This window comes from Salvelinus sp. IW2-2015, linkage group LG4q.1:29 (assembly GCF_002910315.2).
Source record: "Salvelinus sp. IW2-2015 linkage group LG4q.1:29, ASM291031v2, whole genome shotgun sequence".
Lineage (NCBI taxonomy): Eukaryota > Metazoa > Chordata > Actinopteri > Salmoniformes > Salmonidae > Salvelinus > Salvelinus sp. IW2-2015.
Genome location: NC_036842.1, coordinates 33,626,237 through 33,643,547, shown reverse-complemented (window position 1 = coordinate 33,643,547; position 17,311 = coordinate 33,626,237). Strand labels below are relative to the sequence as shown.

The following is a 17,311-nucleotide window of genomic DNA, read 5'->3' as shown; positions in this document are numbered from 1 at the left end:
TTAAATATCAGTGCGTGTGTGAAAATGTTTTTGCCTGAATGCAGCTGTATTGACCCTCTGGGCAGAATCAACTTGGTTAAGCTTTCATAAGTGTACGTAGAGTTTTTTTTACTCTGAGAATTAGAACCTTACAGCATATTCAATGCACAGCTTTCCCTTGGTCTCATTTTTAAATGTGCATTAATGTCATTCAGAGCAGTTAAACAAAAATATTCAAATCAACAGTAATGTGATAATTATAGTGCACTCTGGATGGTGATCACATCCATGCAGGACGGATTTGATTACTCTAAGTGGTTGATTACTACCGTATCAGGACAGGTTTGAAAAAAAACTAAACGTAAGACAGCCAACTAGAACAATCAGAACTGGGAGTGTGACTGACTACGCCGACATATGCCTTCACGACATTGTAGATATAAAGTGTCCAAAACATTATGAACATCTGCTCTTTCCATGACAGACTGACCAGATGAATCCAGGTGAAAGCTATGGCCATCCACATCAAAATCAGTGTAGATGAAGTGGAGACAGGTTAAAGAAGGATTTCTAAGCCTTGAGACAATTGAGACTATTGAAAATTTGTGCCATTCAGAGGGTTAATGGGCAAGACAAAATATTTAAGTGCCTCTGAACGGGTTATGGAAGTAGGTAACGGTTTGTCAAGAACTGCGACGCTGCTAGGTTTTTCACACAACAGTTTCCCGTATGTATCAAGAATGGTCCACCACCCGACGGCCATCCAGCCAAATTGACAACTGTGGGAAGCATTGGAGTCAACATGGGCCAGCATCCCTGTGGAACGCTTTGGATAAGAGTCCATGCCACAACAAACTGAGGCTGTTCTGAGGGTAAAAAGGTGTGCGACTCAATATTAGGAAGATGTTCAGTACACTCAGTGTATGTTGACAAAGGAAAACATTCCTTATAACTTGCTCCTACGGAGGTCTATTCCTACAGTACTACATAGTGTAAACAAATCCAGAGGTGTTGAATATGGCTCGGTTCAACTGCGCAGACCTAAGTTGAGCTAGGGTGGATAAAGGCAAAACAGGAAGGGGTGTCTGTGTGCTTTGTTCATTTTCCGTCACTCCACTTTCTGAGGATATCCTCAGCAGCGTTCAATGTCGAGTCCTCCTTGACGAAGCAGAACCGAATGTAGTTTTGGAAGTCCTTGCGGTGCTCAGGGCTGTAGAAAGCCGAGACAGGGATAGTGGCCAAACCCTGCATTATGAAAAACATATAGGAGGTCAGGATTACATTATGCATCATCCATACCATGTCAACGTTTCTTCAATATTTAGTTCAACCTAAACCTCTCCCCTCTTATTACCTTCTCTTTAATGAGCCACTTGACAAATCTGTAGTCATGAGGTTCACCCTGAGTGCTTGGATCATTCAAGTCAACCTCTTTGGGGAAAAAACAGTTATGAAATATTAAGCGACATTGAACCATTACTTCATATGCCCATATTAACTAAGACAAACTTGATGAAGCTGAAACATTGTTACTCAAACAAGCAGATCCATGAAAAACACACATTGCAATACACAAACAGATAAATGATATTTTAACACAACCAGATACAAGCAAACACACTGTACTGGTACATTAATACTCACTGAGAGAGGAGATGTCTGATATCATGAAGTAGCCTCCCTCGGGCAGAATGGGCTGCAGGCCAACACTCTCCAGACAGGTCGCCAGCTTCTTCCTCTTGTGATTCAGCATCTCAGGCAGCTGCAGGAAGTAACTCTCTGGTGTCCCAAAGAGCTCGTACTCTCTCTGGAAACCTTGGGCCACCGCCTCCTGAGAGGGTGCAAGAGTGTGTGAACGACCCACCCAAAGCATGAGCCGGAGGATGTTGTCTTACCTTTGAAAGTTAACGATTCAATTTCAGATAAGATTCAGACTGAATTTAAAGACAACTTCAGTCAATTTAAAAGTTGTGGGCAAGACATACAGTATGCTCACCTTCCTCATTCAATAAGCAAGTTAGTTAAAGTAAATAAGTCAAGAAGTTAGCGTAAAGGTGAGGTCATATGTCTTTATACACCAACAGTAGTGGTTTAGAAATCAGTCATAAACCTGAGCGGCCGTGGCACAGTGGTACACAGAGTTCTGATGGACGGTCTTCAGGTGCCTTACAATGGGCCCTGCTCCAATAGCCCAGCCAACCTGAAACAAGTATCATTGCAATACAAACAATATGGATCAGATATGTCTTAGTCAATACACACAATATAGATTGCATATGGCACTGTGCCGCAACTTGATCATAGTATTTCAGTGGGTTACCTACCTTCCACCCTGTAGCACTGAAGCTCTTTCCTCCGCTTCCTATCGTGACAGTCCGCTCCCACATTCCAGGAAGACTAGCTTGAATGAAAACAGTCAAAATAAGATTTAGCTGCATCAGGGCATTATTACCATACTGATATAACTGTTGACCATGACTATTACATCATGCTATAGAAACTGTGCCGCTTGTCTCTATTGAATCCACTGTCTCTCACCTATCTTCACGTGCTTGGCATCGTCATAAGTCAGCCACTCGTACACCTCGTCACTGATACACACCACATCGTGCTTTATACACAGGTCTGCAATCACTTGGAGCTCCTCCCTCTTATACACCTATGTGACAAAGATGAGATGTTGTAGGTGAGAAAAGTCAGTGATTAAGGTGTTTCTAAATCAATTGCACTGCCAGATTACGTGATTTACTGTGTTTTTGCACAGATCGTTCGCACTACAAGCATGTCACCCGTAATATGAAATGGATAGATAGCTCAAGGATAACATTGAAACCAGTCTCACCATACAGTGCGGGGTCTCACCTTGCCTAATGGATTGTTGGGAGTGTTGATGACGATGGCTTTGGTGCGTGGGTTGAATTTACTGGCCAACTCCTCAGAAGACAGGACCCAGTCTGCACTAGTCAGGGCCTTGCCCCCCTTCACTCTCTAGGACAACACAACCTCAGCTTTATGTTATCTGGACTTCTCAAATCAGTGAGTACAGTTACATGCACACAATTAAAATTACCTCGACTAATCTGTATCCCCGCACATTGACTAGGTACCGGTACCCCCTGTATATAGCCTAGTTATTTTTTTTATATTCCTTTAAAAATTAAATGTTTTATTTAGTTAATTTAGTAAATATTTTAAGTCTTTCTTGAACTGCATTGTTGGTTAAGGACTTGTAAGTAAGCATTTCACAATAACGTCTACACCGTTTTGTATTTGGCGCATGTGACAAATAACATTTTATGCAATTATTGTAGATTTTTATATTCATCTGAACAGTTTGATTAAAACGTTTACATGCTTTGCAAGGAGAACGATTTTCCTAATAATTATGTTTACATGGACCCATCTGAAATCAGGCTACCTGATGTAACTTTGATAAATGCAGAATATCGGCAATCAAAATAAACGTTCTACCACAACGACAATGTTATTTGAGAAGCATAGTTGATTATGAGTTCGGACATTCAAAAGTATGTGGACACCCCTTCAAATTAGTGGGCTCGGCCATTTCAGCCACACCCGTTGCTGACAGGTGTGTATATATTATTATTATTTTTTATATCGAGCACACAGCCATGCAATCTCCAAAGACAAACATTGACAGTAGAATGGCCTTACTTTACCGAAAAGTTTGGTGGTGGAGGAATAATGGTCTGGGGCTGTTTTTCATGGTTCAGGCTAGGCCTCTGTTCCAGTGTATAAAGTCTGTATGTGAAAGGCTCGCTCAGCTGGTGCTACCATATAGATTAAATACACTGCTGGAATGCCAATTAAGGTGTTTACATGTCTTAATAATTTGAAAGATTGCTCAGAAAACAAGGTGTTTTAATGGGCATTTGCTTACTTCGATTTTGACCTTACACCGATTAACATAAGCAGAGTCAGGTGTTTACAGGACTATTACATAATCTGCCATAATCAGTTTAATATCGAATTATTACTGTGCATGTAAACATTCTCAATGAGCTTTAGGCTAGCACTTACTGTTACACCATAGGAAATGGGCCATGAAAGGTATGTAAAAAAAAATAATCTAAAAACACACTACTCACTGGCCTCAGTGGCACATAGACACCTTTTCCTCCTGCCATCTTCACCATTGGCTGATAGCAGTCGAAAAAAGGCTCAATAATGATGACCTAGAAGACAGAAGTGACTGACTGATATGATATGCACAGTAAAAACTGCATCTCAGTATTGAGTTGCACCCGTTGTCTAGGTGTTGTTGTTGACAGTCACCTCATCGTCTTCATCGACCAGGGCTTGAAAGGTGCAGAAGAGAGCCTGGTAGGCTCCGACAGTGACCAGGATCTCCTCGAAAGCATCAATCTCATGTCCCACGACTTTACCGAAGAACTTAGCCAGGATCGACACAAGAGGGGGATGGCCCTAGGGAAGAACATAATAAACCACACACACGAATCAACACGTAAGAAGAAGAATTAACACGTACATTACCAAGCGTCTCATTTGTGGTGCTGGGAGTTACTGCCCCAAACACCAACAATGTAAAAACAAAATGTCTTAATTTTTCAGAACAAGAATAGACTGACGAGTTTCAGAAGAAAGTTCTTAGTTTCTAGCCATTTTGACCCTGTAATAGAACCCACAATGCTGATGCTCCAGATACTCAACTAGTCTAAAGGCCAGTTTAATTGCTTCTTTAAAATCAGGACAAGTTTACAGCTGTGCTAACATAATTGCAAAAGGGGTTTCTAATGATCAATTAGCCTTTTAAAATGATCAACTTGGATTAGCTAACACAACATGCCATTGGAACACAGGAGTGATGGTTGCTGATAATGGGCCTCTGTACATATTCCATTAAAAAAAATATGCCATTTCAAGCTACAATAGTAGACAACATTATCTACACTGTACTTCTGATCAATACAATTTTTGGGGTCTTTTCTTTCAAAAAGGACATTTCTCAATGACCCCAAACTTTTGAACGGTAGTATTAAAAATAAAGGAAAACCCTGGAATAAGTAGCTTTGTCCAAACTTTTGACTGGTTCTGTATATATGCCACATACAATTTTACCTCTGCGCATTTATTGTGATCGACTTTTCGGTACAAGACCTTTTTCAAAACAAAAAGACCATGTAAAATCTTCACCATCTTAAATAAGCATGCCCCATAAAAAAAAAAAAAATAGAATTAAGAACAGATATAGCCCTTGGTTCACTCCAGACCTGACTGCCCTTGACCAGCACAAAAACATCCTGTGGCGGTCTGCAATAGCATCGAATAGTCCCCGCGATATGCAAATGTTCAGGGAAGTCAGGAACCAATACACAGCCAGGAAAGCAAAGGCTAGCTTTTTCAAACAGAAATGTGCATCCTGTAGCTCTAACTCCAAAAAGTTTTGGGACACTAAAGTCCATGGAGAACAAGAGCACCTCTTCCCAGCTGCCCACTGCACTGAGGCTAGGTAACACGGTCACCAACGATAAATCCATGATAATCAAAAATTTCAATAAGTATTTCCCTACGGCTGGCCATGCTATCCTCCTGGCTAGCCCAACCAACAGCTACGCACCCCCCCGCAGCTACTTGACCGAGCCTCCCCAGCTTTTCCTTCACCCAAATCCAGATAGCAGATGTTCTAAAAGAGATGCAAAATCTGGACCTCTACAAATCAGCCGGGCTAGACAATCTGGACCCCCTCTTTCTAAAATTATCCGCCGCCATTGTTGCAACCCCTATTACCAGTCTGTTCAACCTCTCATATCATCCAAGATCGGAAAGCTGCCGCGGTCATCCCACTCTTCAAAGGGGGTGACACTCTAGACCCAAACTGTTATAGACCTATATCCATCCTGCCCTGCCTTTAGAAAGCCAAGTTAATAAACAGATCACTGACCATTTCGAATCCCACCGTACCTTCTCCGCTGTGCAAGCCGGCTTCCGAGCTGGTCATGGGTGCACCTCAGCCACGCTCAAGGTACTAAACGATATCATAACCGAAATCGATAAAAGACAGTACTGTGCAGCCGTCTTCATCGACCTGGCCAAGGCTTTCGACTCTGTCAAATCACCGTATTCTTATCGGCAGAGTCAATAGCCTTGGTATCTCAAATGAATGCCTCGCCTGGTTCATCAACTACTTCTCAGACAGAGTTCAGTGTGTCAAATCGGAGGGCCTGTTGTCCGGACCTCTGGCAGTCTATGGGAGTACCACAGGGTTCAATTCTCGGGCCGACTCTTTTCTCTGTATACATCAATGAACGGTAGTGTTCACCCGCTCTTGCTGCGGGTGATTCCCTGATCCACCTCTACGCTGACGACACTATTCTGTATACATCTGGCCCTTCTTTGGACACTGTGTTAACTAACCTCCAGATGATCTTCAATGCCATACAACTCTCCTTCCGTGGTCTCCAACTGCTCTTAAATGCAAGCAAAACCAAATGCATGCTTTTCAACCGTTCACTGCCAGCACCCGCCCGCCTAGCATCACTACTCTGGATGGTTCTGACCTAGAATACATGGACAACTACCTAGGTGTCTGGCTAGACTGTAAACTCTCCTTCCAGACTTATATCAAACATCTCCAATCCAAAATCAAATCTAGAATCGGCATCCTATTTCGCAACAAAGCCTCCACCCACGCCGCACTGCTTTGCTTTAACTTGCCCAGGTCGCAGTTGTAAATGAGAACTTGGTTAAATAAAAGGTAAAATAAAAAATAAATAAAAGTGTCTTGAAAAAAGTATTATACCGAAACATCAACAACAAAAAATGTGCTGAGGTAAAATCAAGTGTGTGGCACACACAGACACTATTGTGTTTTTCTCACGAAAGCGTGTGTGTACTGATGCATTGAACATCCTCCGTTGACTGCTTTGCAGAAGGCCTCTTGGATGTAGCTTGGTGGGGAGAAGTCAGGAAAGCCCTGGCCTAGATTCACCACCTTGTAGTCAGCAGCCAGCTGCGTAAAATCAACCCTGTCAATACAGAACAAGTGATAAACAACAATGTATGATATAAAATGTTGCACACACATGAACTATCTGTAAAATTACCATATATTTTTGTCAATTCCCTCGATTCTGCGAGCATGTAGCTGGCGTGCCATGATTAACTGAAATGAAAAATGTTCATTTACATTGTTAAATAGTCAATTGAAATATGTAGATGATTTCACATGGCTCTTTAGAGCATACAACTCCTTATTATAAAATATAATTTATTAGCCACAAGCTGCCATTTCAATAGCCTGACCCTGGACATTGTTTAGTCACCTGGGGCTGGGGAAACCACTCAAATTCATTGACATATCTATGGCTGCAATGATTGACAGTTTGACATGCCAACATTTTGAAGCTATATTGTTTGCTGCTTTCAAGACAACTGGGAACTCTGGAGGGGGAAAAAAATAGCTGACTGGGGAAAATCATTTGAATGGTCAGTCATCCAGCTCAGAATTCCAAGTTGGGAACGCAGGCCTCTTTCCAGAATGGTTCCCAACCCTTTTCATTTACTGTACCAACTGAATTTTGCTCTGCCCGGAGTACACTTTCATGTGCATTTTACCAGTTGGCCTATGTTCTCAACTCAAATTACCCCTGTGGATAGGCTAAGTACCACCAGGGATCCAAGTAACCCTGGTTGGGAACCACCGTTTTAGAGCGCCAATCTGAAGATCACTGACGCCATGATTTGACGTTATTTTTTCAGAGTTCCCTGTTGTCTTGAAAGCACAAAGAGAACATGTAAAAATGGTTACTTACTCATATCGGTAGATACCCATACCTTATGATCAAGCTCAAAAATATTTCCTTTCCAACTATTCACAGCCACATTTGCCGCTACTCTTCTTAGCATGTCAGTGAGTAGTGCAGATTACCTTGAATCAGTTATCAACCATTAGTGTAATGAACCACCCACACAACTCAGGCTACGCATTCAATTAATGATTAGCCACAATAAAACTGGTTAACACAAAATTACTTTTGACCAGTTCAGTTCGACATTTTCAGCTGGAGGCTATGAGTTAGCAATTTATCTTATAACATTTATCTAAATTCCAGTAAAACAAAAATATTACCTGACCTTGTAACAGAATCAACGTTTGAAAATTCGAGCTAGACGTTCGTGTCTTTAACCAATTCGCCGACTGCACTCCTTTAGCTGGGGCAAAAAAAAATCTTAAAACTCCTTCAGCTGGGGGAAGACGTCACGTTACTGCCCCCGAACCTTGACCCCCCCCCCCAGTTTTGATTATAACTTCCCGTATAGGCGGGGCTTAATATATAAGTTGTCGCTTGCACCTGTAGTTTTAGGTTGGTTTATTTCACCGGTTCTACACTGGCGAATGAATAATGCACCCGCCAATGAAATTATTTAATAAATAATTAACCATCAGTCGCTACCTTAGTGTTTCATTTGTTTATATAAACACCCATTAATAGGCCTATGAATCAATCAGTCTATAAGAGTCAGTGTGCACCACATATGGCAATAATGTGTTCCCAATGCTATTTGTATGGCGCTTTCAAACAAATGAATACAGGGAAGATAATATGGGCATATTTCTTAAGTTCAATTACGTTTAGCAAAACATTGACATTCAATATAGAGAAATCACCTGAAGTTGGGTATTTTAAACTGAAGTTTACACTTTCAATACAGTACATCCATGGCATGTGTCGACCATTGCGACCAACTGAATAAAAAGTAAAAAAGCAAGCATTGATTTGACAGAGAGCTCTGGTTATTCAAACCTCGAGGAAGCCTGTATTGGGTCTTTGCCCTGTCCAGTGGCTTTTAACATAAGTCCAAAGCATTATGAATATTATGTGGGACACTGGACAAAGCACCATGCCACAAAAAAGCAGTAGAGCTCAATCAAAAAGACATGTTCATCAATTAATCAGTCCATTTTCCATAACCCTCAGCTTGACCCTCCTCCCCATCCACCTACACCTGAGCCTTCTTCAGGTCTTCCGGCAGCACGCGGCCCCTCTTCCTGGCCCGGTCCTTTTTCTTCTCCACTTTGCCCTTGTTGTTCTTCTGGATGTTCCTGCGTCTCTTGTCCTGTCGCCTTTGCATCTTCTCCACCACCGTCTCGCTGCGGTCCGTCCACTTCTTCTTCCGCTGCGAGCGCATCTTCTCTTTCCTCTTGAGCGAGGCCCTCAGCAGGTCCTCGTCATCCTTGATCTTCAGACCCTCTGCCTTGTACAGCACATTGGTCCACTTCATCTTCTCCTCCTGCACCTTGGCCTTGCCCTCATCCTTCTCCCGCAGCTCCTCCAGCTTAGCCTTGCGAGCCTCCACACGCCCCAGCAACTGCTTGTAGTTCTTGCCCACCAGCGGTGTCAGGCCGCCTTTTATCCGGTTCTTCTTCTCCTTCTTCTTCTGCTCTTTGTCCAAGAACCCACCATCGCCCAGCTCCACCTTGTTGAAGACGATGGCCGTCTCGTCCCGCTTGCCCGCAGCTGGTGCGGTGGGAGGAGGAGGGGCCTCTTCCCTTTTGATCTCAGGCTCATACTCTAAGCCAGCTTTCTCAGCGAGCTTCTTAATGAGGAACTCTTTACGCTTCCTCTTCTTGCGCTCCCTCTCCTGCTTTCTCTTCTCTCGCTTCTTCTGCACCTCCTCAGAGGATGGGTCCTTAGGGGTTCCCTACAGGAAGAAAAGGGGATGTAAGGTTAGTTGTAGGCTATATCAACAGACATGTGCATTGCCAAGTCATGACAGTCAACTGTGGATCGTTTATGAGACATTTTACCGCATGTAGACACTGAACAACCGCTTAGACAACCTAACACATACCTGCCCACGAGACTCCTCAATCTTCTCATGAAGTCTCTGCCGTAGAATATCTACCGTGGAGAATTTAGTACCCGGCTTTTCACCTTCAGGGTGAGAACAAAAGTCAGTGAAGAGTACAATAATGTCTCTGACATGGCTATTACACCATTTATATTGCACCTAGACAAAAAACAAAGAGGAAAGGCAAGTATCACCAGAAGATGTTAGGAAGTTGAGCATCATTTGAGGACAGGACATCAATATATAACTTTACCTTTGGGCTTCTGTTTAGTCTCAACCACCACCCCATTTGGAACTGTAGCTTTTGAGACCTTCTGTTCTGCTACACCAGGTGCTCTCTGTGCTGGGGTGATGACAAGCTTCTTGTTAGGCTTCAAAGGTAACTTCTGGTGTTTCGCTATGTTGCTGTTTACACTTATCTGCTTGTGATTGGTTTTGTTTCTCTTCTTTGGAGGGCCAGCCACACGTCCACCTTGAAAAGGGACTTCATTCATGGAGACAACATGTTAGGTTGTACAAGTACAGATGAAAATGCCTATACATTGGAGGGGTGTTTATTGCTAAGTCAGTGATGCTAGACGTTCATTGATTAACATCAGCAACCATCTAAAATGTATTCAAAAACAGTTATCATACAAATTAAAACATGCAGCTAGCTAATAGATAGAACCTGAAAACATTTACCAAATGGCCTATTCCTTGGTTCTTGCTGTTGAGCACATACTTTACTCGCCAATTTCTGAAGGTATGAGTCCTTTGAAGCAAGACTTGCCATTTCTCGAACAAAAAGAAAATCGACAACCACGAATCCGCTAACAATAAATAGCCACTAGCTAATGTAAAGTCCCTCTTCAAACAGAAAGTACGAGCGAGACGTTGCAGGTCATCTTTCTGATACCCAATGGTGAATAAATAACTTTACTTATGATGATCAAAATAAAATTGCAACATTTGCTGTTAAAATGACAACCAAAGACAGAAAGCATAAAAAGTACTAGCTAGCTACAAATGCACGTGTACAGACTGAAATGGGCGTCACATTGAAGTCAGGTTGGACCGGATGTAGTTACACCCAACACAATCCCTCCTGCACACAGTATATGTAAGTTATTTTGCCAGTTGCCTTGTCAAATTGACTATCTCTGTGTGTTCACCATATTTTCAGTAACTATGGGCAGTTTAACATTTATGTTCGCGTGCTCTGCTAAGACCTTGAAGATGATCAAAAATAACGTAAGTTGATATAGCTACAGTACATGGCTACTGTATTTCAAGTATTAATATCTTAAGAGCTAACGTTAACTAGCGTTAGCTAGCTTGCTGTTGCATAAATTCCAGTGACCTAACTTACAGTTAGACTGCTGATGTAATGATGTAGGTGAATGCATTTCTCTTTTCAGTCACATGCAATTTATTTCAAGAGGACTCTATTATTGCCACGACTGCCTCTCTTCAAACAATCAGAAGGTAATGTTTCAGACATATTCATAGCTAGCAAACTAGCCATGTGATTCAATGACCGACGCTTACCATTTCATAACGTTATTTCGTAACGGTTATAGCTCTGACACCTTTCCAAACACTCCAGGCAAGTGTATCAACTTAGGTCGACTGTCAAGCTCCACAGCTGCCAGGGCAGCGAAGGGAGAGGACTCCTTCCTCAAATGGCTCCTGCTTCTGATTCCTGTCACCACATTTGGTCTTGGGACATGGCAGGTATGGCTCCATTAAACAGTAGTTCAAATGGCAGTACCTCTGGAATGGATATGACAAATTATACTGACCTAAGCAACTCTTCTACTCAGGTGAAACGTCGGGAATGGAAAATTAAGTTGATTGCAGAACTGAGAAGTCTTACCTCCGTGGAACCCATTCCTCTTCCTATTGAGTGAGGAACACATGCACACACACAAGTTATCAGACAGATAATTACACATAATTACGTTGTCTTCATTTTTTTAGTTCAGACTGGAAGTGTTTGTAATGTTCTTGTTATGTATGTCTTTGCTTCCTAGTCCTCTGGAGTTGAACAATCTGGAGTACAGGAGAGTAAAGGTGCGTGGGCACTATGACCACTCCCAGGAGATGTACATCTTACCACGCTCGCCTGTCGACCCAGAGAAAGAGGCAAGGGAGGCAGGCCAGCTGTCATCCAGTGGAGATACTGGAGCCAATGTCGTTACTCCGTTCTACTGCAGTGACCTAGGGTAAGAGACACACACACACATCGCAATTGCTGCTACCAGTATGTGTGTGTATGTGAGAGCTCCAAAATGTTAGGACATTATTGTCTCCTTACTGTTGACATTCTTGTATATATTTCACAGGATCACAATCCTTGTAAACAGAGGATATGTTCCTAGGAAGAAGATCAAACCAGAAACCAGGATGAAGGGACAGGTAAATCCCCCCTCCCCATATTCATTGTCTAATTCAAGACTCAGTTGTCATGGATGATGATTTTGTCATGGCGCTGCTCTGTAGGTGGATGACGAGGTTGACCTGGTAGGTGTGGTGAGGCTGACAGAGATCCGCAAACCCTTTGTGCCACAAAACAACGTGGAGCACAACCGCTGGCACTACCGTGACCTGGAGACGATGGCTAGAGTCACAGGGGCCGAGCAGATCTTCATCGATGCTGACCTGGGTACAGCTCTCAGTATTACCCTATTTAGACAATACACTTTGATTTAATTGCATGGTATGAGAAAATAAGGTATGTGAAAGACTGAATGGTGATTAACATTCCCTGTAGCTGAGGTTTGGAATAACAGTAAATCCATTTTTTTAAATCTGAAGTGAGTTGGTAGTGTGTTTCATTGAGAATGAATGGAAAGCTAAGGTTTGTTAATATTCTTAGCCAGCACAATTCCGGGTGGACCTATAGGAGGACAGACCCGAGTCACCCTCAGGAATGAACATATGCAGTACATTATGACGTGGTAAGTTATCACTGTCCTTGTTTTTTTCTTCACTGAGCCTCTATGGCTTGCATAACTAAAAGTAGAACTAGAATCACTTGAGCTGTATGCATATCCAATGAGTGCTTCTCTTCCTCTCTGTAGGTATGGCCTCTGTGCAGCAACCTCTTACATGTGGTATGCCAAGTTCATCAAAAGGATTGTGTAAAACACCCCACAATGGCTTGAGTAGTGTAAATTAATACAATGTTTTTGTCATGAATATATCACAGCAGTATAGAAGCTGCTGTAGGTACTTAATGTCTTGGTTTTATTTGAAAAATGTACACTTAAACAAATGCAACATGTAAAGTTGTTGGTTTCAATGAGCTGAAATAAAAGATCCCATACATTCTCCAAATACACATTATTTCTTTACAAACCGGTTAATGAGCATTTCTCCTTTGCCAAGATAATCCAACCACATGACAGGTGGCATATCAAGAAGCCGATTAAACAGCATAATCATTACACAGGTGCACCTTGTGCTGGGGACAATAAAGGCCACTAATGTAGTCACACAATGCCCTAGATGTCTCAAGTTCAGGGTGTGTAAATGGCATGCGGACTGCAGGAAAGTCCACCAGAGCTGAGCTGTTGCCAGATACATTTAATTTCGCTACCATAAGCCATCATCGTTTTAGAGAATTTGGGAGTATGTCCAACCTGTCTCAACTGCAGCCCACCTGTAGGCAAGCGGTTTACAGACAACATGAACAGTGCTCCACAATGGCGGTGGGGCTATGGTATGGGCATGCATAAGCTGTGGACAACAGACTACATTTTTTATAGATGGCAATTTGTGTGCACAAATACCATGAGAGCGAGGTCCATTTAAAAAATCTGCGATGCACATCTGCATTCCTAGTCATGCGAAATCCACAATTGGCCTAATGAATTTGACTGATCACCTCTAACTCAAATCAATGAAATAGCAAGTGGGATTGTTGTGCATATGAAGCATCGTAATAAAATAGCCAAATGTAGTTGTCATGTTATGATTGGGCGGTTTAAATAAGTTCAGGCCTGAGCTGTGCATTTTCAGGTAAAGCACACCACACGGTTTCTGCTGGGTAATGCCACCTGCTGCACTGCCAACAGTGGCCTTAGGTCAGCAAGTGTAATGCACACCAGTAGTCAGCTTCACTTGTTGTCCAGGAAATTCTCCCGGCATCAAATCATACCAATGTGTCAAACATGATTGGCACCAATGGTGTATGATTTTTTTTATTTTATAGATTCAATACACATACAAAATGTGCCACTACCTTTGAGTGGCATTGATATTTGAAACTCTGGTGTGATCAGCACAATATCCATTGAAGGTTAACATGCATAACATAAGGGTTCTCATTGGACAAAAAACAAGAGCATATTTCTTGACAGACATTTATTTTGATATCAAACAGTTTATCCGAGCTTGGTGGCCAGTTCCTTGGCCTTAGCCTTCTCAAGCTTGGCAATACGGGCCGTGGACTTTGGACCCATGATACCACCCCCCCAGTGACGACGGATCTAGAAGAGGAAGCACATTGTCACGAGTTAATTCAGTGGGTGGGCAGGTTTAATTAAGTCAGTTCAGGGAGACAAAGTGGTGACTCATGTGCTTTAAGACAGATCCCCCTCAAGTTAAATACATGGTAAACGTAGGTGTAAAGGGTATTTTAAGCAAATTGCATCAGTATTCTTGGTGGGTGTCAGCAAATATTCATTCCCATCTGCAAAAGCCAAAAATGAACCCACAAGATAATCCATCCATCTTCAGGACCCAGAAACATTGTGGCTTGACTACTAGTCAATATTGACAAAACAGTAGCTGATCAGACTAGACTAGCCACTCACCTCCTCATATCGGTCATTGTAGTTGGTCTTGATGGCTTCCACCAGCTTGGCAAGGGAACCTTTGTCTTCACTGAAAAAGTAGGAACATGTCATCAGTGCATCGACAAAGTACAATTGACATCCAGGTGAACTGCACGTAAACCTTTGGCTCAGGGTTAAAAAGCTTAAAGCCACACGGTTGTTCAGTTGAAGAAAATCATTCATCATCGCCAAAAGGATTTCATAGATTTAAAATGAGCACAAGCTCAACTTACTAAAGGCAGGCCTCAGTGCATCAATGTTTGGCTTTGCCACTTGTTACTCACGGGTTTGTCTGTGTGAAGGCGACTGAGGTACAGGTCTTTCTGTGCACCAGTCTTCCCAGCCTGGCCTTGCCCTTGACAATGCAGTAAGGGACGCCCATCTTGCGACACAGAGCAGGCAGGAAGACCACCAGCTACAGAGGAGACAAGAAAAATGACAAGTATCAATATCTCTGGACAACACATTTCTGGCTGTGCCTTCTCTTCTCAACTACAATACAGGGCAGCGGTCTTAGCTCAGAATTAAAAAGCTCGTATGTTTTGATCCACATAGAGGATTCAGGTGAAGAAATTCAAGCATCATTGCAAATGACCACAAGTAATAACAGCCTGCGAAAGCTAACCCATACAGCAAGAAACAAGCCTACAAAGTTGAGTTGTCTTACCTCAATAGGGTCCACATCGTGGGCAATGACCACCAGCTGGGCCTTCTTGCTTTCCACCAGAGTGGTGACAGTGTTCACACCTAAGGGAGAATTCAACATTGATATCAAACCCACATTCAACCTTGAGTTGTTGAAACAGTCAAACAATTCATGGCTTATGCTCAGGGTTAAAAAGCTCAATAAAACTACATGATTGTTTCAGGTGAAGAAATTCAAACATCATTGCATCAACGCCAAAGTATGTATAATTTATTTTCTTCAAAAAAAGACTTCAACGTCTGCCTCACCTGCACGGAGAACAGGTGGCCTCCTTGTTGGGGTATCTCCCTTTCCAGCGGCCTTCTGTTCAGCGCGGGCCAGCAGCCTCTGCTTCTTCTCCTGCTTGGTCTCCGGCCTGTACTTGTGGGCAAGCTTGAACAGCTGTGTGGCTGTGAGGGAAATAGAAAACAAGTACATTAACTGGCTCTGGGACATAGCAGAAAACATGACCTGCAACTCAAAATGTCTAAAGTTAGAGATCCACAAGGATAACTTTAGGGTCTTCTAATTAAGGTGCATCAGTGATCTTGGTGGGATGTCAACATTGCTGTTCAGATAGCAAATATTATTCACATCATCTGCAAAATACCCCGCAAAAATAATTCATATTCAAGACCCAGAAAATTTCCCCACACAAACAATACACGAATCAACAGCAGAATTGATAAATGCATGCACTAAGAATTACCAGTCTGGCGGTCTAGTGCCTGGGTGAACTGGTTGATCGCTGGGGGTACCTTCAGACGCTTGTACAGGATGGAGCGCTGCCTCTGCAGGCGGATGTAGCGGGGCCATTTCACAAAGCGTGTCAAATCACGCTTTGGCTGGATGTCCTGACCTATGAACAAACATGGGGGATTAGTGCATCCAATCAGTACTGCGTAATCAGAAAAGTCAAAAGCCACTATAGTCATGGAACAAGTGCATCAGCGATCTTGGTGGGTTGTCTGCATTGTTGTTAAGATAGCAAATATTCTTTACATCATCTGCACAGGCAAGACAGAACAGTTACTTGAAATCAAATACAAATCCCAAAAGGTTCACTTTACTCACCAATGCCATAGTTCTTCGGCCTCTTCTCGAACAGGGGGTTGACCACTTTCTTGGCCTCATGCTTTTTGGCCACAGAAGGAGCTGGTGCCACCTTCTTCCCCTTAGACTTCTTGCCTTTAGGCTGTTAGAAAAAGTAGACTGGTCAGCATACATAAGAGTTTGTTCAAAGACATTTAAACAATAGTGTGGCTTTAGCTCAGGGTTAAAACGTTTTGTTTTTAATCCACATAGAAGATTCGGTTGAAGAAATTCAAAGCATCACTGCAAAAGCCAGAAATATACTGTTCCGTGGTTATAACGAAAAGTTAAATGGAAGCTACACATCGTGACATGTAAGTTGGTTAACCAACACAAACTTTACTGCGAGGTAAGGTTAGTTATGGATACCTAGCCAGCTAAGGTAACCAACTAACTTACATCACTCGTTAACGATCCAAACAGGCATTTGGTAATTTTATGTAACGTTACACAAGGCCAGTATCCCCTTGTCTATGCGAATTGACGGCGCAGGCAGAGGGCACCGTAGTTAGTAAAACGTGCTGAAGCGAGGTTAGGCCTACTACTTGGTTGTCCATCTAGTCTTTTACCATGTACACTACCCGCCACAAGCGTGAAGCGATTTACACGTACATATACTAGTTCAGCCGCACAGTCGGACTCCGAATACATTAAAATGCTGTACTAGGAGGTCCCGTGTGGATAACTTCACCGGCAAAATCACTGCCAATTCATGAGTTATCCGATAAAACAGCTAAATATTACCACACCATACAAAGATAAAATTGGTGCTTGTGCTATGTATACCATATTATATAACTTTTAGCAGATATTATAGCTTTAGAAAGAAGATGACGAGGGATGAAAACATCTAGATTTTCCCCCGAAATAAAATCCCCGTACACTCACCATGTTGGAT

General features: G+C 42.5%; 4 protein-coding genes, 4 non-coding genes and 2 pseudogenes across 13 annotated transcripts; 1 reads left to right on the top strand and 9 right to left on the bottom strand.

Annotated features, from left to right (window-relative positions):
* Positions 1 to 76: 76 nt before the first annotated feature.
* On the bottom strand, positions 77 to 8,235 carry kyat1 (kynurenine aminotransferase 1). 6 transcript variants are annotated; one of them, XM_023984462.2, is made up of 13 exons: positions 8,090 to 8,235; positions 7,795 to 7,888; positions 7,065 to 7,123; positions 6,839 to 6,986; positions 4,276 to 4,425; positions 4,089 to 4,175; positions 2,842 to 2,967; positions 2,518 to 2,638; positions 2,304 to 2,380; positions 2,090 to 2,179; positions 1,624 to 1,810; positions 1,334 to 1,410; positions 77 to 1,224 (listed from the first exon to the last, which is right to left on the bottom strand). In XM_023984462.2, the coding sequence occupies exons 2-13, from the start codon at positions 7,864 to 7,866 to the stop codon at positions 1,078 to 1,080; spliced, it is 1,341 nt and encodes a 446-aa protein (XP_023840230.1). In that variant the 5' UTR covers positions 7,867 to 7,888; positions 8,090 to 8,235; the 3' UTR covers positions 77 to 1,077. The 6 variants fall into 6 exon arrangements, with proteins under 6 accessions (XP_023840230.1, XP_023840233.1, XP_023840236.1 ...); XM_023984465.2 differs by having other exon boundaries at positions 8,095 to 8,235; XM_023984468.2 differs by lacking the exon at positions 7,795 to 7,888.
* Positions 8,236 to 8,415: 180 nt separating this feature from the next.
* surf6 (surfeit 6) lies at positions 8,416 to 10,850 on the bottom strand. Its single transcript, XM_023984469.2, has 4 exons — positions 10,498 to 10,850; positions 10,067 to 10,297; positions 9,814 to 9,896; positions 8,416 to 9,663 (listed from the first exon to the last, which is right to left on the bottom strand). Exons 1-4 carry the CDS (start codon positions 10,586 to 10,588, stop codon positions 8,962 to 8,964), a joined length of 1,107 nt encoding a protein of 368 aa, XP_023840237.1. The 5' UTR covers positions 10,589 to 10,850; the 3' UTR covers positions 8,416 to 8,961.
* Positions 10,851 to 10,884: 34 nt separating this feature from the next.
* surf1 (SURF1 cytochrome c oxidase assembly factor) lies at positions 10,885 to 13,136 on the top strand. Its single transcript, XM_023984470.3, has 9 exons — positions 10,885 to 11,046; positions 11,214 to 11,280; positions 11,402 to 11,529; positions 11,619 to 11,701; positions 11,829 to 12,020; positions 12,141 to 12,213; positions 12,298 to 12,460; positions 12,674 to 12,755; positions 12,879 to 13,136. The coding sequence occupies exons 1-9, from the start codon at positions 10,984 to 10,986 to the stop codon at positions 12,940 to 12,942; spliced, it is 915 nt and encodes a 304-aa protein (XP_023840238.1). The 5' UTR covers positions 10,885 to 10,983; the 3' UTR covers positions 12,943 to 13,136.
* Positions 13,137 to 14,148: 1,012 nt separating this feature from the next.
* Positions 14,149 to 17,304, bottom strand: rpl7a (ribosomal protein L7a). Its single transcript, XM_023984475.2, is given in 9 exon segments — positions 14,149 to 14,270; positions 14,273 to 14,288; positions 14,616 to 14,685; positions 14,921 to 15,051; positions 15,304 to 15,383; positions 15,591 to 15,731; positions 16,031 to 16,180; positions 16,396 to 16,516; positions 17,296 to 17,304. Coding segments are annotated over 9 exon segments (765 nt in total). The 3' UTR covers positions 14,149 to 14,223.
* Positions 14,760 to 14,827, bottom strand: LOC111962895 (small nucleolar RNA SNORD36; annotated as a pseudogene).
* On the bottom strand, positions 15,150 to 15,226 carry LOC112081075 (small nucleolar RNA SNORD36; annotated as a pseudogene).
* On the bottom strand, positions 15,460 to 15,531 carry LOC112081076 (small nucleolar RNA SNORD36). The gene has a single exon (XR_002896303.1). It is a non-coding gene; the product is annotated as a small nucleolar RNA SNORD36 (small nucleolar RNA).
* LOC112081072 (small nucleolar RNA SNORD24) lies at positions 15,857 to 15,925 on the bottom strand. Its single transcript, XR_002896301.1, has one exon. It is a non-coding gene; the product is annotated as a small nucleolar RNA SNORD24 (small nucleolar RNA).
* On the bottom strand, positions 16,265 to 16,333 carry LOC112081071 (small nucleolar RNA SNORD24). The gene has a single exon (XR_002896300.1). It is a non-coding gene; the product is annotated as a small nucleolar RNA SNORD24 (small nucleolar RNA).
* Positions 16,587 to 16,662, bottom strand: LOC112081077 (small nucleolar RNA SNORD36). The gene has a single exon (XR_002896304.1). It is a non-coding gene; the product is annotated as a small nucleolar RNA SNORD36 (small nucleolar RNA).
* Positions 17,305 to 17,311: the final 7 nt, after the last annotated feature.

What these genes read in the sequence shown, in the direction of transcription:
- kyat1 (XM_023984462.2), bottom strand. Translation starts at nt 7,866, where the DNA reads ATGCTAAGAAGAGTAGCGGCAAATGTGGCTGTGAATAGTTGGAAAGGA. An exon ending in TTTTTGAGCTTGATCATAAG is followed by an intron (nt 7,124 to 7,794) that starts GTATGGGTATCT and finishes TTTTCATTTCAG; the next exon opens with TTAATCATGGCACGCCAGCT. An exon ending in ATCAGTACACACACGCTTTC is followed by an intron (nt 4,426 to 6,838) that starts GTGAGAAAAACA and finishes GTTCTTCCCTAG; the next exon opens with GGCCATCCCCCTCTTGTGTC.
- surf6 (XM_023984469.2), bottom strand. Translation starts at nt 10,588, where the DNA reads ATGGCAAGTCTTGCTTCAAAGGACTCATACCTTCAGAAATTGGCGAGT. An exon ending in GACTAAACAGAAGCCCAAAG is followed by an intron (nt 9,897 to 10,066) that starts GTAAAGTTATAT and finishes CTCACCCTGAAG; the next exon opens with GTGAAAAGCCGGGTACTAAA. An exon ending in TTGAGGAGTCTCGTGGGCAG is followed by an intron (nt 9,664 to 9,813) that starts GTATGTGTTAGG and finishes TTCTTCCTGTAG; the next exon opens with GGAACCCCTAAGGACCCATC.
- surf1 (XM_023984470.3), top strand. Translation starts at nt 10,984, where the DNA reads ATGGGCAGTTTAACATTTATGTTCGCGTGCTCTGCTAAGACCTTGAAG. An exon ending in TGAAGATGATCAAAAATAAC is followed by an intron (nt 11,047 to 11,213) that starts GTAAGTTGATAT and finishes TTCTCTTTTCAG; the next exon opens with TCACATGCAATTTATTTCAA. An exon ending in AAACCAGGATGAAGGGACAG is followed by an intron (nt 12,214 to 12,297) that starts GTAAATCCCCCC and finishes GCTGCTCTGTAG; the next exon opens with GTGGATGACGAGGTTGACCT.